Consider the following 16,621-nt stretch of genomic DNA (forward strand, 5'->3'; position numbering starts at 1 on the left):
TCTCACATGCAGTAATATTTTATTTGTTAAACTCCATTATTAATTTTAAAAATTCAACAACTACTATAAATACAAAATGTGAATCGATTTCATATATTTGAATAAATAATTAACGATAAATTCTTTAAATTTTTCCTTAATTTAATAATTTTGGTATACGAAATAAAAATAATCAATTGTAAAATGCAGTTATAACTTTTTTCAAGCCCATTTTAAAGGGTCAAGAGGCAATCTTATAGCTAACCTTTTTTTGTAAATTGGTAGGCTTCTGGTTTCCGTCTTTCACCATTGCTGAGATCGAGTGCATTCCCACGGCATGCTAAATAAGAAGCGACCATCCTAACCCTAATATTTATTGTTTTACATTTTGTCGAACTGTATTTAGAACGTATCTAAAATAACACGTATAAGTATAAAATAGCATATATAAATAAGATGAATATAAAATAAATATAAATATAAATGAATGAAAAAAAAATAAAAAGGCAATAAATTGAAAATAAAAAGCCTAACTTAAAATACAGTAAACCTAATTTAACATGAATCTAATATAAATAACATATATATATATATAATGAAGTATCAATTCGTTTTTCTTCCAGATGAAATGGCTTCTGGAGAATGACTATGGTGGTGCTATGGTATGGACAGTGGATATGGATGATTTTAAGGGAATCTGTGGAAGCAAAACATACCCACTAATTGGAGCTATAGGTGAAGAATTATCGAAAAAGCCAAGTAGACCTCGGACGAAACCAGTTCAGGTCATTGAACAAAAATCTCGTAGGGTTTCAACAAAGTCGGTGATAGTCCCAGAGAGGAACTCAGTTATTGAAAAGTTAAACGACATCCAAATACCTGATCCAGGTAAAATTATTAATATTTATATTTTAAATTACTGATTACTATTAATAATCGCTATGCAAAATAGTAATTCATTGTTAATGTTGTTATAATTTTTACATTTTCCCTTAGAAACCAACGCTCGTGTCGTATGCTATTACACTAATTGGTCCCAGAAAAGGCCGGTAGATGGCAGGTTTGAGCCCGAGTTCATCGATCCCTTTCTCTGTACTCATATCATTTTTGCTTTTGGTGGCATTAAGGATCACAAAGTTTCGCCTACAGAAAAAGCGGACGATTCGGATGGGGTCACCAAAGGATTGTATGACCGAGTTCTGGCTTTGAAGTCCAAGAATCCAACACTGAAGATTATGCTGTCCATTGGAGGATGGATGGTGGGATCTGGACCGTTTAGAGAAATCACGGAAACATCGTACAGGTAGGAATAAATTAGTGATAGTTATTTATCACTGTAGTAATAATGTTTGTCTATATTTAAGCCATACTTTAGTCAGAAAGAAAATGGCACATTGATCTGTTACGATCCTTCTGCCATCTATGAACCAGTTGGCGAAGTACCGACTGTTTACTAATTAACAAAAAAGTTATCAATCAATAATATCTGACAATTTTTGTGTTTCTATTCAAAAGAGAAATAAGCACTGAATAATCAAAAAGAGAGAATAATAGAGCTTTTTCCCAACTTATTTAAAGATTTATATTTATAAATAATTAAATATATAATATATATATATATATAAATATATACACACACTATGTTGACAAAACTATTTGGACACCAACCCCTGTTGTTGATGCTGATGACGGATCTGGATCGAATTCAGCGTTCTAATTCGTCCCAAAGATGTTCGATGGGACTGAGGTATGGACTATGAGCCAGCCAGTTTTCAACACTTTAACGTTGTTTTGTGGAAACCAATCTCGGACACCCAGTGCCGTAAGACAGGGAGAATTGTCTTGCTGAAATGCTTGGTTCCGACGCTGTGGAAGTACTTGTTCGCTGCCCAAGTACTTCCACAGCGTCGGAAGCATGAAGTTGTTCGGGATATTAAGGTAGCCTTCAGGAGTCATAGTTTTGAGCACGTCCACCAATGGACTAAGCCCCATCCAGCTGAAAAACCCCCATACTATTATCCACCAAATTTGAATGTACCAAACTTGACAGTTGGAATGATGCAGTTCTGCCGGTAATCTCCAGATCAAAATGAAACATTTGGAAGCATGATTCATCTCTTCACACAACCATTTTTCCAATCATCTATGACCCTGGAAGGGTGTGAAAGATACCAGTCCAGACGTCGTTTAGCGTTGTGGAGAGGGGGGGGAGGCTGATGTTTGGCTTGTTCGCATCAGTTCTGCCATGGCGTGAAGCTCTGCAGATAGTTCTAGTGCTGACAGATGTCCCTGGAGCATTTTCCAGGTTGACTGCGAGGTCCGCTCGGACATTCCGAGACAGAGCTCGTCGATTGCGATCAGAGAGGGTCGATTGCCTTCTAGGGCGTTTTCCTGCTGCGGCAGCACCATCAACTTTCCATTTACGAAAGGCAATCAACGGTGGATTTCGGTGGACTGATGTAACATTCAACCACCATCCCAAGTTGAAATCCGTCAGTTCAGCTGAAAGTGGCGTCTTCACATCGGGTGCAGTGCCAAACATAAAGCACATCCTATCTTTTATTACCAGAATTAAACCGGAAGGTGAAGAAAAATAGACAGAATGAGATAGAAAAGGGAAGAGAAAGCGATCTCCGTTAACGCGTTTGAGCTGTTGACCCAACGGGTACTGCGGTCGTTTGAATTTTTATCTCTTTAAAGGAAAAGTACCGAAAATAATATACTAAAATAATAAAAATAAAAGTGAACATTAAAAACTGTATAAAAATACCAGCACCACTTAGAATAAAAGCTAGCAAAAACCAATAAAAAAAAAGGACATAAACAATAAAACAAGGAAACCAATTGGGGTGACCTGGCCGGGTGATCCGACCTAAAACGAGTTGTGGGACAGCCTTGATGTTGATTTTCTCTGTTGGATTTGTTTAGGACAACTCTACCTGGGTACAAAATTAGATGAAGCTGTTTATAACGACTACAATCAAATTAATAGTGTGTGCTGGGTCGAAATGGTTCTATAATTGCCCTACAAATGATTCCTTGTAGGGCATTTATAGAACGTTTTCCCAACTGTACAGAGTCTAAACCAGGGCAATTTCAACACCGAAAGAGTTGTGTTGAAGTGCAAATTGTCAGAAGAAATATCCTGACAAGTTAAATTAAGGACTTCTATTTCATCCTTACGCAGTTTCGGAGACCCCTTAACTCGGTCAGTTTCGAGTGGAAAGATCTGTTCGAATTCCACTTAGGAAGTGAATGCCTATCAGTGAGTTAGGCCTTCTCACAAGGAAGGGGATTTTTCTCCAGAAAAAAAAAGTCGGGTTCTTCATCCCGAAACCAAGAAAACCGAGCAGGGGAACACACAAGAATATATATTTAGGATTATCTTAATTTATGGCTACTAAAGCCATCCTGGGCAGGTTGCGGGCCTATAAGATTATTATTATTATTATGCAGCTTCATATGACGATTCAGGTTTGATACAGCAGACGCGCTGATGTTGAGTCGACTTCCAAGAGTGATCAAGTAACAGGTGCGACAATATTCGGACCTTGTACTTCAGGGTTGTTATCATCATCATGGAACTACCACTATCTTGGTCTGAGTGATCAGCAAAGAAAGGCAAGACAGAACGCTCTTCAAATAAGACGGCTTCGATATGCAGTGTAACTGGAGATGGAGAACTGAGCTATCTTGGAACAAAAAAACTAATGCTTGCTTGATTTCAAAAATGACTGTAATTAAACAAAATTTAAAAAAGTGCACGCTGATTCTAGTCATATCTTTTGGAAAGGCTCCACTTATATTGCTCTAATTGTATTATTATAATGCTCCTTCATCCATAGATGGCGCTGACATTATAGTAAATTCCTTCGTATAGATAGTGTTTATTCAGTTGTTGTTTTTCCATTTAAGTGTATTTTTTAAGTTCAAAAAATTAAGCTTTTTATTTCCCACTGTTTAATGCGTATTGTTGTTGTTGTTGTTAATGTTATTATTATGTTTAACAACAATATTTCTCCGGAATTCTTTGAACTTGTATATTTTAAAATTATAGTTATTGGTCGAATGTATTTCTTGCTTTAAGTGAATTCATTGCTTTATTAATTTTCATTTTATTTCTTCATTATCTATTTCCTTTACATTATTTTATATTTATTTCTTAATCAGCAATCCTAATGAAACACAACACACTTTAAACGTTATGATACGGATAGGTATTAAAAAGATCTTATAAAACATTTTGAGAGATGTCTAGAGAGTTGTTTCCGTTTTATCAAACATTCGACAGTGCTGCCATCTAGTGTCACTACTGCGAGGTTTCGTCGTACGTCCTACTAAAGCAACCTTGGCATGCACGATACATCTGTAGTTCGGGGGTAAATTTCTGTTTCTGGATGTTCCTACAATAGACGGAAACAGCACACGCAATACCAGAATACATAATCAGGAGAATTTCAGGAATTAACCCTTCCTGTTCGGGAATAATTAGTGTCGCTTCGAGAGCAGCGCTGTCTTTCAGACTCCATTCAATGTTTGGCGTGTGTTGTAGACAGATCGCCTGTCGTGAGTGATGCCGAGGTCACAGGTCACAACAGCGATCGGCCATCCATTATGTAGCGGTGAGCACGGAACTCATTCATCAAAAACAAGATTCGGAGAAGATTCACAGCTGCTCCAAACGAATTGGGTCAAGGTAGTGACGGGGATGGTTGGCGCTAATTAATGGGCACTCATCGAACACGTCCTGCTCGGGGAAAGTCAGTGACGGAAATCCCTCGAAGAAGTGACAGGAAGTTGTCACCGAACAATGAACTCTGCGCAAACTACTCTCCCCCTTACCACTGAAAATACTTTTTAAGAAGGTAACTCCTCGTGGTAAACCTAATTTATTCTTTTGGGAAGGGGGATCGAAGTGCGAAGACTTTCATAAACGTTCATCCCTTGACCCCTTTTTGGTTTGCCATAATCTTATTATATATATATATATATATATACACACACACACACATACACACATGCATGTAATTGTGTTTCTTTTGTGGTCTTTCCAGAATGATGTCTTTCATCTTCAATGTCATTGATTATCTCCGGGAACGAGAGTTTGATGGTTTGGATGTTGATTGGGAATTTCCAAGAGGAGCAGATGACAAACAGAAATTTGCTGCGCTGATAAAGGTAATATTTCTTTGTATGCGAGTCTTTGTCGTATTCGCTAATTTCCGGTTATTGTTTATAATAAACAAAGAAATAAATCTTCTAAAGTATTTTTTATTTCTCCAAAGGGAGACCAGAGATCTCTTTGGATCCTAACTATTGGAAATCGGCGGTAGAGTAGCTGTGCTCCAACCTTAGTCATCAATGGACTTGAGTTCATGACTATCGATGATTTTGATGGCTTTGGACAGAGAGTACAGCTAACAAGTGCCGCCACCTGGTGGCCTCTAACTTTAATACTTTATATTATTATCTGAAATAACGTGAGTTCTACGGTATATTTTTCTGAGTTTTGAGGTTAAAAAAAAGTTTTGGGGAGAAAAAACACCTACTTGTCTGCGCAGAGCATCGAAGAATTCCCCACACAAGCACAGTATGCTTATATCCCCCCCCCCCCACTTATCTAAACTTGAATGGCCGGCTTATTATTGTTTCCCACTTTTAGATGGTAAATGAATTTCATTCCCTTAGTGCAAAACCCTCCCCTTATTTATTGAAGGCTTTATGGATAGAAACAGGTTTCAGGTTTGGAAGAACAAGGTTTCGGATTATTTAAGCTTAGCCCTAGCTTTACACCTTTTCACGGGATGTATTCAGCATTTTTTTTTTCATTTTTACAGGTTCAGGCTATCTCTTGAACACCTACCACTTTCAGTTAACACTCGGGAGGTCGCATCTGATCTGACAGATAAATGTTAATTGTTAACATGAATATTCTTTAACCTATCTATTTGTATAGGTTGAAGGTCATGAGTAGCGGTGCATTCATATGCTACGAGTGATATTCCGCACTGTTTTTTTTTTTTTTTTGCTGTCAGTTTGGTTTAACGCATGTTATGTAAAGGTTCATGATGTTTGACAGTAAATTGTATCTGAGAGATGCCGCGACCTCCGATGTCAGTATAGTATAGTTTAGTTTTTATTTTTTTATTCTTTGTTCAATAATTCTAGATTGTAACTGAAAATAAATGAACCATCATGTATTACTGAAATAGAGAGTCAAAGGCTTGTTTTTACCATACATATCCTCTAGAAGATATGCTTTACATTTATGGAAAATACTGAGGGCGCTTGAGCTTTGCCCACCTTTACTCCGAGTTGCCCATACTGGGCAACTCGGAGTAAAGTTTCAGCGGACGCAAGCTTATGCTTGCGTCCGCTGAAACTTTTAGTTTCTATATTTTCGGCATGAAACCCTTGAAATAATATTGAATTTAACATTTATCATACATATCCTCTAGGAGATGTGCTTTACATTTATGGAAAATACTAAGGAAAGAGGTCTGTAGCTTTCCCCACCTTTACTCCGAGTTGCCCAGTATGGCACTACTTATGCTTGCATCCGCCGAAACTTTTAGTTTCTATATTAGGCTATGAAATAATATTGGATTCAATATTCACTTAATTTCTACCATCGTGAATTATATTTGTAGTGTTTGGTCTTTATTTTATTTATTTATTTTTTTGCATTTTAGCACATACTAGTAATGAATATTATCTCTCAGATATACCGCGTCCCACGCTGCAAAATTCCTCTCGAGTGTTAACACTAGTTAGTTCTCAATAACTTTCAAGAAATTAGAAATAAAGCAGCACAAAACAGATTTTTTGCTAGAAATGAAAAATCTATTCCACACATTATCCTTATAAGGACTGGCTTAAAGGGGCGAAGCAAGAATGCTTTCCATCTTCCCCGTTGTTGTTGTTGTCTTGTCCTTTGAAGAGTCTTAGATGTTTCCGTGCGCTCTTTGTACTGCTTTGGCTATGTCTGTGATTTTGTTTGTATAGAGCTGTTGTTCAGGATTAGGATCTATTTCTTGCAAGGCTGCTGTAATTGCTGGACAGGTAAAGATGTGAGTGGGTGTCAGTTCCGTATTGGGGCAGTTGTTGCAGTTTCTATATGTTCTCGTATCATCTGTATTGATCTTCATTCCTCTATAATGTCCTGTTCGTAGTCTTGCTATCGTAGTGGAGGTCCTTCTGTCAGCATTGATCTCGGGAATTTGATGTTGTATCACTGATTTCAATGGAATTAGTTTAGCTTTTGCTAGTGCATTGGCATCAGCAAGAGTTATCATATGAGTTTCTTGGTTGAGTTCTCTGGCCTCTTTTGCTAATTTATCAGCTGCTTCGTTGTGATCAATGCCTACATGAGCAGGAATCCATTGTAGAATGCAACTTTTACCTAAACACTTTAGATGATTTAAGAGTTTATGGATGTCTTGTGTGAGCTTGGTATTGCCATTTTTGATTGCCTCCATAGCTGATCTTGAGTCACTGTAAATTATAATTCCTTCAGATTGTTGAGATGATGATAGATTTAAGTAGGCTTCTAGTGCTTTAATTATTGCGTAGAGTTCGCTGGTAAAATTGGAAGCGATTCTCCCAGATCCAACTTTTATTGAAAGTTTTTCACCTTTCGGGAGTAGAAGGAGAACACCAGCGCCTCCATTAATCATATTGGTGTCTGATGATCCATCGGTATAACAAATAACCTGTTTGGAGGATGAAAGAAGGTTGATGGTATTTAGGCCTTTTTCTTTAAGCATTTCTTTTGGTTCTTTTTTTGTACAGAGTTTGGTAAGGTTTAGATTTATGAAGGTATTTGAAGGTAAAGGACTGGAAAATAGAGGTTCTTTGTTTATGTGGACATTTAGCTGATCAAGACCTATTTCTTTCCTGATAGTGTCATCATATTGTAAAGTCGATGATCTGTGAAGTCTGCAAATTTGGTTCCAATGTTCATAGGTTTTTAGGGAGACATGATCACTTTGGTAGCTTCTGATATTATTTATGAATTTTATGGTGGCAAATTTTCGTCTGTCCTCCAGCAGGTCAAGCCCACATTCCTGTTGGGCTCTGATGTTGTTAGTGGATGAGACTGCACCAATGATAATCTTGGATGCTTTTGCTTGTATTTTGCCTAGGTTTTTCTTTACCGATGAAGCCGAAGGTGACCAGATAGGTGCTGCATATTCCATTATTGGCCTTATTAGTGTAGTGTAAGTAGTTTTGAGGATTTTTGGCTTTGCACCCCAATTTGTTCCACAAATTGGGGTGCAAATCCCACATCTTCCCCGTTATCTATATCTATAGAGGACAGTATAGAGATAAAGTGTTATTGAGCCATTAAAGCTCTGATCATGGCAGGGGGTAACAGCAATGGCCGAGCCTCAGTTAGAACTTCATTAGCTACAGCATTGCCATCCATTACCCTCCAAGGTAATGGATGGCAATGGATTGAATGAATCAATCAACCCCCAGTCGATATTCCACACATCATTTCTCATAAAGCAATTGTAATATTTTCATATTAAATAATTAAAGGTGTTTATATTACTTTTAAAATTTTAAAAACAATTTTAAGTTATTTATCATAATTATAAGTTACATTATTATTTCTAAGAAAAATAACATAAATTATAATAAAATCGATGTAAATAAACTCAACCAGAACTTTATAGGTATGGATTCCCCCCCCCACCCTTCTCAACCCAAGTTATATTGAACTGTGTTTAAATCTCTATATCAGATTCTCATTATTTATAGGTCGAAAAACAAATAAATTGATATTAAATAAATATACTGTATAATATAACTTATTAAATTCTTGAATAAAGAGGATTTTTTTTATTATTTTATTCGTAAAATAAAACACAAACCAAGAACATGGTCGATTTCTCATATTTGAACAGTTCAAATGTAGATGCTTTGCTACATTTGGCTTTGGAAAAAGAGCATTAACGAAATATTCTCACATCAAGAATATTTGAGTTAAGAGCAATATTATGACAATTTCAGACAAGACCAATATAACACAAGCATAGTAAACTAAAAAGTAATAAATTATTTTATTATTTCATAAATAATAAAATAAAAAAATAAAAATAATATACAATAAAATTATATAAAAGAAAATAATAATAATAATAAAAATAATATAAAATAATAAAATAAATCAATGAATATTAAACTAAATAATAATAATAAATTTAAAAATAATGCAAGTGGTATTAAATTATGACCTGTTTTTTATATAAAGCTATTGGAGAGTTTTTGTAGTCTCTTTATAACCTAACCTAATCATAACCTAAATTGGTATTTCAGTACGCATTTTTAAATCTCGTAATATGGGAATGAGAAATAACTTCTTAATTAATTTTCTTCACTTTAATCCGGGTTCGACTCCCAATCTTATGAAAGTTCTCTTTGAATGCGTAGGAATTCAGAGACGCATTTGAAGGTGAAGGAAGGTCATCCGGTAAACCAAGACTTTTACTTTCTATTGCTGTTCCAGCAAGCTTTGAAGCTATTGCAGCCGGATATGACGTACCGGAACTTAACAAGTACGTATTTCCACAAAGTAATAATTAATAATAAATGATTTATTGTGCAGCAACATAATAATATGGTTAGTAAACAGCCTTCACTGATAATATTTACATTTTTTTTTTTTCAGATATGTCGACATGTTTAATGTGTTGTCTTATGACTTCCATGGGGATTGGGAAAGGCAAGTGGGGCATAACAGTCCTCTGTTCTCTCTTTATAGTGCCAGTAACTATCAGAAAAAACTGACTGTGGTAAGTCACGAATAATTACTGATATCTGGATTATATAATTATGATATCTGGATTCAATTAGAAAAATCGACGTGTTGCTATTGTTTTAAACTGTTTGAAGTCATTACTTTTTTGGGAAGTTCTTTCCACCTTCGGGAAAGTCCGGTTTTTCATCTTTAAAAACAGAACAAAGCAGCCGGAGAATACACTCATTTAATTACCTTAACTGAGCTAATATAATATATACTGACATCCATAGCCTTAGTTGCTAAGGCTTTAAATCTATCAACATAATGGCAAAACAAACTTTGGAATAAGTGCACGACAACCATTCCTTTGGCGTTTTTTATACTACTTGTAAACAAATGATTTCTCTGTAATGTGCCAAATCATAGAATGATATTCTTGCATCTGGAGTCACTCATTTTTTAAGCCTGAATGTATTTTTTTAAATTCAACTCGGATCGTTTTCAGAAAACCACACATTTCATCTAATGCCGATAAGGAATTCATAACACCTACTGGAATTAAAATATCTATGGAAAAGTGTGAATTCAATTACTTGTACTGTATGATGGTTCCCCCTAGCGGGTTATATTAGGTATTTATGGCCGTTGGGCTGAAGTTCTCATGAAGTACGTTTTCCAAATTTGGGGCAGTCTCATGCATCCAACTTTGTTGAGGTTGGGCACGTTTTTTGGCTGAGATTTGAAAGACTGATTCTATGAATAGTCTTTCAAATTTATACTTGCTGCGGTGTATTATTGTGGCTTTCTTCCAAGGTATTCTGTGGCGAGTAACCGGTGCATGGTCTGCAAGCCCAGAGTGGCTGTAATGGTGAAACCGGATGTAGTCCTTGTGTTCTGATATTCGCTGTCCTGCCTCTTTGGCCAAAATAGGAGAGTTTACATCTGCAAGGGACCTGGTAAACACCAGGTAGGTCTAGGGGAAGTGGTTGGTCTTTAGTGGAGCAGATAAGGGATGCCAATTTTCTATATGGTCTGTAACAAGAGGTCTCATGTTTATTCAGGATTTTGATGATTTTGTCCGAGGCGCCCTGGATGTAGGGAATGGTGATGGATTTAAAGTAATCTTTTTTGTGAAGGGGGGACTGTGGTTTACTGGTTTTAATATTTTTTGGGGGGTTGTAGCCATTGGCTGAGAAAGTGTTACGGATGTGATTTAGTTCAGTGGTTAGGGCATTGTCATCTGAACAGATTAATTTTGCCCTGTTATATAGTGCTTTTATAACCCCATATTGTTGTGAGGGGGGGGATTGTTGGTGAATGTATCTGCCTGTATGGGTGGGGTTTCTCTAAACTGAGAAAACCAAGGTTCCATCAGGCTGGCGGGTGTGATTTAGGAAAAGGAGGATTTAGGATTTAGGAAAAGGAGGCTGTTGTTTTCCTCTTTTTCCAAGGTGAAATTGATTCTGGGGTGTTGGTTGTTTAAGTGTGTTAAGAAGGAGAGAAGTGTTTCAGAGCCATGTGGCCAAATAGCGAACACATCATCAACATAGCGAAGCCAAATGGTTGGTTTTTGTGGGGCAGAGCTTAAGGCTTTCTCTTCAAAAGTCTCCATAAAAAAGTTGGCCAAGGGTGGGGAAAGTGGCTAACCCATGGCTGTCCCCTCTATCTGTTTGTAGAATTTTCCTTGCCAAACAAAATAGCCTGAGTTTCATTGTGAACTGAAATAGGGCTGTAATATTGGGAGTAAATTTAGCTCGGATTAGCTCTAAGGTTTCTTTGAGGGGGGACATTTGTGAATAAGGAGGAGACGTCAAAACCGACCATCATGTCAGTATGTTGGAGTGAGAGGTTTTCTATGCTGGCTTTGAAGGCTGAGTTTTTTTATGTGTGATGGTGTGTTGCCAGTATAGTGTATGAGCTCTTTGGCTAAATGTTTGGCTAATTTATACGTGGGGGAGTCAATGCCATCCACTATGGGATGTAGTGGATGGCATTGACTCTCCTTCTTAACACACTTAAACAACCAACACCCCAGAATCAAGTTCACCTTGGAAAACAGCAGCCTCCTTTCCCTAGACACACTAATCACCCGCCAGCCTGATGGAACCTTCATTTTCTCGGTTTATAGAAAACCCACCCATACAGGCAGGTACATTCACCAACAATCCCACCCTCGCAACAATATGGCGTTATTAAGACACTACATAACAGGGCTAAACTAATCTGTTTAAATGACAAGGCCGAAACCACTGAACTAAACCACATTCTCAACACTTTCTCAGCCAATGGCTACAACCCCCCCCAAAATACTAAAACCAGTAAACCACAATCCCCCTCTCCCCTTACACAATAAAGATTACTCTAAATCAATCACTATCCCCTACATCCGGGAAACCTCAGAAAAAATAACCAAAATCCTTAAAAAATATGACCTGACCTCTTGTTACAAGTCATATAGAACATTAGCATCCCTTATCCGTTCCACTAAAGACCGACCACTTCTCCTAGACCTACCCGGTGTTTACCAGGTCCCTTGTAGCTGTAAACTCTCCTATTTTGGCCAAACAGGCAGGACAGCGAATATCACAACACAAGGACTACATCCGGTTTCACCATTACAGCCACTCTGGGCTTGCAGACCATGCTCTGGATACTCGCCACAGAATACCTTGGAAGAAAGCCACAATAATACACTTCAGCAAGTATACATTTGAAAGACTATTCATAGAATCAGTCTTTCAAATCTCAGCCCTAAAAAATGCCCAACCTCAACAAATTTGGAAAACGTACTTCATGAGAACTTCAGCCAAACGGCCAGGAATACCTAATATAGCCCGCTAGGGGATACCATCAGGACTTTAGGAATAACAGTAGTCTCCTTTCTTCGACATCATTTGCTGTTCTAGATGCTGCAAGCACGTGTTAAGTATCTTAAGTTCCCATGAAGATGGCAACGTGACGTTTCCGAAATATAGGAAGTATATATTAAAGTTTATTTTAATTTATATTCCAGCGTTGCGAATTCTTTAAGTAATTCAATAATCAATAATACTGATAATAATAAAGAAGATAAAAAACAATTTCATTCACCACATTCAGACGGAAGTCATTACAAGAAACACATTGCAGCAAATTGAATATTTGCTATCACAATTGCAGGACGCAGGACATATATGGCGCAGAGGGTGAAGCTTGACGCTTTTCATATTCCCTGTTGTCTGTTTCGGGAGCAGTGATGGGAGAGATTTGTGAGCTATTTTAGCTCGCCCTGAGTGGGCAGAAGTGGTTACACGCCATTGAGTGTTAGGATGGCTTTCGATCTTTTATGTTTCCAGTGGTCATTACCGTCATAGTTTCCGGCTTGTTGTATCAGTTGGTTTGGATGGATAGATGTCTTCATAAAGAATTTTTCTGCTAGGGAGCGTAGTAGTGGAGAGATGTAGGGGATATTTATGTCCCGGTGGATCTGGGCGTTCCTGATGAACCACGGGGCGTCCAGAATCATTCGCATGCATTTGTTCTGTAGTCTTTGTAGCTTGAGGATGTTTGTCTTGGAGGTATGGCTCCAGGCTGGGGAGGCGTATATGACTGTGGGACGGATCACTGTCTTGTACAGTAGTATTTTATTTGTTGAGCTTAGTTTGCTGTGTCTGTTGATCAAGGGGTATAGCTGGGCGATAACTTTTGAAGCTTTGGTGCATATGCTCTTGATGTGGCTGTTGAAGCATAATCGCTTATCGAGAAGTATTCCTAGGTATTTTGCTTCAGTTTTCCAGGGAATTTTAGAGTTGAACAGGGTGATGTCTCCTTTGGGGGATGCTCGTCTTCTTGTGAAGAGTATCGTTGTACTTTTCTGGGGGTTTAATTGTAGTCGCCAGTCTTTAAACCATTTTTCTAGATTTAGGATGGTGTCTTGTAGTTTTTTGGTGACGAGAAGTGGTTGACGAGATCTGGCTAGAATAGCCGTGTCATCAGCATAAAGGGCGATGGTGGATGTGAGAGGATTTTGAGTGATGTCTGCCATATTGATGTTGAACAGGATCGGGGCTAGCAGTGATCCTTGAGGAACTCCAGCGAGGATTTTCCGTTGGGTTGAGACTGTTTCATTGATTTTGACTTGCATCCTCCTGTTGGAGAGGTATGATTTGATCAGGTGTATCATGTTTAGTGGAAGGTTAGCGATGATAAGTTTGTAGAGGAGGCCTTGGTGCCAGATCTTATCGAAGGCCTTTGAGATGTCTAGGAAGACAGCTCCAGTGTGTTGATTCCAATTGAATCCTGTGGTGATGTATTCTACCAGTCTATGGATCTGTTGGGTAGTGCTGTGATTTTGACGGAAGCCGAATTGTTCTTCTGGAATGATATATAATTGGTTGACATGATCTTGGAGTCTGATGAGGATGATTTTCTCAGCTATTTTCCCTAAATTGGATAGCAGGCTCATGGGACGGTAATTTTCAGGTAGGTGTGGGTCTTTGCCTGGTTTGTGAATTGGGATGATGTCAGCTATTTTCCATGACTGGGGGAAGTGCTGCCATTTGAGGATGGAGTTTATGATGTTTGCCAGATGTGCTATGGCTTTGCGTGGTAGTGCCTTGATGACTTGGTTAGTGATGCCATCCGGACCTGGGGCTTTTTTGATCTTGAGATGGTTGATGATGCCGATTATTTCGGTAGGTGAGGTAGGCATTATAGGACTTGGATTGACATCGGGACGATTTACTGTGAACCTGACTTTACGATGGATCTTGTATACGTGGCTGATGTTTAGGTTATCATATGCAGGACTGCATTGTTTCTCTAGGTTTCTTGCTATGGCTTCGGCTTTGTCATCATCTGTGTATGCAAGGTGCTGTTCTGCTTGCAGAGGGGGGAGGGATTTGCGCTTGATCCTGAGGTTGTTTAGGAATTTCCATATAGAATGATCTGCTGTGGAGATGGAGGTGAGCTTGTTGTCCCATTGTTGGTTCCTGTGGTTCTGAAGAGCTTCTCGGACAGATTTGTTTAATCTGTTGAGGGTTGTTTTGTCCTGGGGAGCACGAGTGTTGTGATATCTTTTTCTTTGTCTGTTTTTTTCCCTTATTAAGTCCATGATTTCTTCCGGGAGACGATTTTGTTTGTGGGTAATTGTGGATACTGTGGCTGCTGTTATGGCTTTATTGATTTGAGTGGTGAGTTCTTTATTGCCGTGTCTATTTCTTCCTTGGCTTTTATATGGGGAACCGGACCAATGTGTTCTGGTAGCACTTTCTTGAGTTTCTCCCAGATGATGGAGGTTTGGTGGGGAGGTGACTGATCTTTGTTCCCTAAGTGAAGTAGGATTGGGTTGTGGTCTGATGATAATTCGTTCAGTGCTTGAATGCTGTGCTGGTATTTGATGTTGTGTAGAATGGCGATGTCTAGGATGTCGGCTGTGCCAGTTGGGCTGTGGTGGGTTGGTTCACTGAGTCCTGTTACGACAGCGTTGTTTAATCCTGTGTAGCTGAAGAGGATACGGCCATTTTTATTTGTGGTTCTGCTGTTCCAGGAGGGATGTTTGGAGTTTAAGCCCCCAGCGACGATGATGGATTCATTTGTGCCTAGTACAGCATCCAAGTCAGAAAATAGCAGGGTCTTAGCAGGGGAGTTGTAGGCGGCGTAGATTTTAAGTCTTGAAGGTGAATTTGTGTGGACTTCGACACTGGTGAGTTCTAGGTTGGAGGTTGGGGGGGGGGTGAGTATTCCATTGTGCCTGATGCAGTTCCTGATAAATATGGCTGTACCACCACCTCTGTAGACCATTCGGTCGTTTCTGTATAGTGTGTAGCCTCTCAGTTTTGGATTGTCTGCAGGTCTTAGATGAGTTTCATTAATTAGGATGACGTCAGGGTTGTATCTGTGAGAGAATTCTTGAAGTTCCAGAGTCTTGTTTTTTAGGCCATTGGCGTTCCAAGCGGCGATCTGTAGTGAGTCTGGCATTAATCTAGTTTTATTCATTAACAAGCATTGATAATATGGTTTGAGTTTCTTTTAGAAATCTTTTTGTGGAGTTTGGTGAAGGGTTTGACTTACTGAAGTCTTGAAGCATGTTTCACAATGAGGCTGTGATGACTGTTGTCATGTTTGGAAGAATTTGGTCCTGCTGGATATATTTGGATGAGCGGGCTACTTCGGCATATGTCCTACTTCGACGGTGGCTTTCCAGACTGTTGGTATTTTCCACTTGTGAGAGCTGGTATTTTGTTGTCTTTTGTTGCGTGTCAGGCAACTGGGGGGCAGTCAATTCAGGCGCCTGTGGGCAGGGTTCAGAGATCTGTTTCCTTTTGTTGTCTGTTTTATTCTTAGGGTAGTGACTGCAGCCTCTGTAGTTTTCCGGGTGGGGGCCCCCGCAGTTCGCGCATTTGGCTGGTGAGGTCCTGTCCTGGGTTTTGAGCAGGTTGCTGTGGGGTGGTTTTGCCCACATTTGAGGCATTTGTAGTTTGCTCTGCAGAGTTTTTGTGCGTGTCCGTACTTCTGACATCTGTAGCACTAGCCTGACGATGCTCTTTTTCTTAGTGGTTCTGTTGTGATTTTCAGGCCACAGATCGTTGTTAAGTTGTATATGTTCTTGTGTGTGTTAGGTATCTCAACGAGTACTAGGGGCATTGGACTCTTGTCAGCCCGTAGTATTCTGCTAACCTTGACAGGTGGGAGATCGTGGAGGCAGGTCTTCAGTAATTTCATCTGTGCAGATGTTTTCTGTTACTCCCCTGAGTACAACATTTAGGTTTTTCTCCGACTTCAGTGAGTAAGTATGATATTTAATATTTGACTCGTCCATGTTTTTTGTGAGGAGTTTGTAGTCGCTTACTGTGGTAGGCTGGATTTTAACTCCGTCGTCTACGTTTTTTGCCCATGAATAGGCAATTTGGTGGC

The 16,621-nt window shown here is 38.8% G+C and overlaps 1 protein-coding gene across 1 annotated transcript in view; it reads left to right on the forward strand.

Moving 5' to 3' along the window:
* LOC150097357 (putative chitinase 10) overlaps window positions 1-16,621 on the forward strand; it is a 36,282-nt gene that overhangs the window by 15,199 nt on the left and 4,462 nt on the right. Inside the window, exons 9-13 of the mRNA XM_090407148.1 lie at window positions 603-867; window positions 976-1,282; window positions 5,034-5,157; window positions 9,418-9,542; window positions 9,656-9,779. Coding sequence (XP_090263274.1) covers window positions 603-867; window positions 976-1,282; window positions 5,034-5,157; window positions 9,418-9,542; window positions 9,656-9,779 — 945 coding nt within the window. The remainder of the gene's footprint in view (window positions 1-602; window positions 868-975; window positions 1,283-5,033; window positions 5,158-9,417; window positions 9,543-9,655; window positions 9,780-16,621) is intronic.

Source organism: Typopeltis vanoorti, chromosome 17 (assembly GCF_054136105.1).
Source record: "Typopeltis vanoorti isolate ZY-2024b chromosome 17, IOZ_Tvanoo_1.0, whole genome shotgun sequence".
NCBI classification, from domain to species: domain Eukaryota; kingdom Metazoa; phylum Arthropoda; class Arachnida; order Uropygi; family Thelyphonidae; genus Typopeltis; species Typopeltis vanoorti.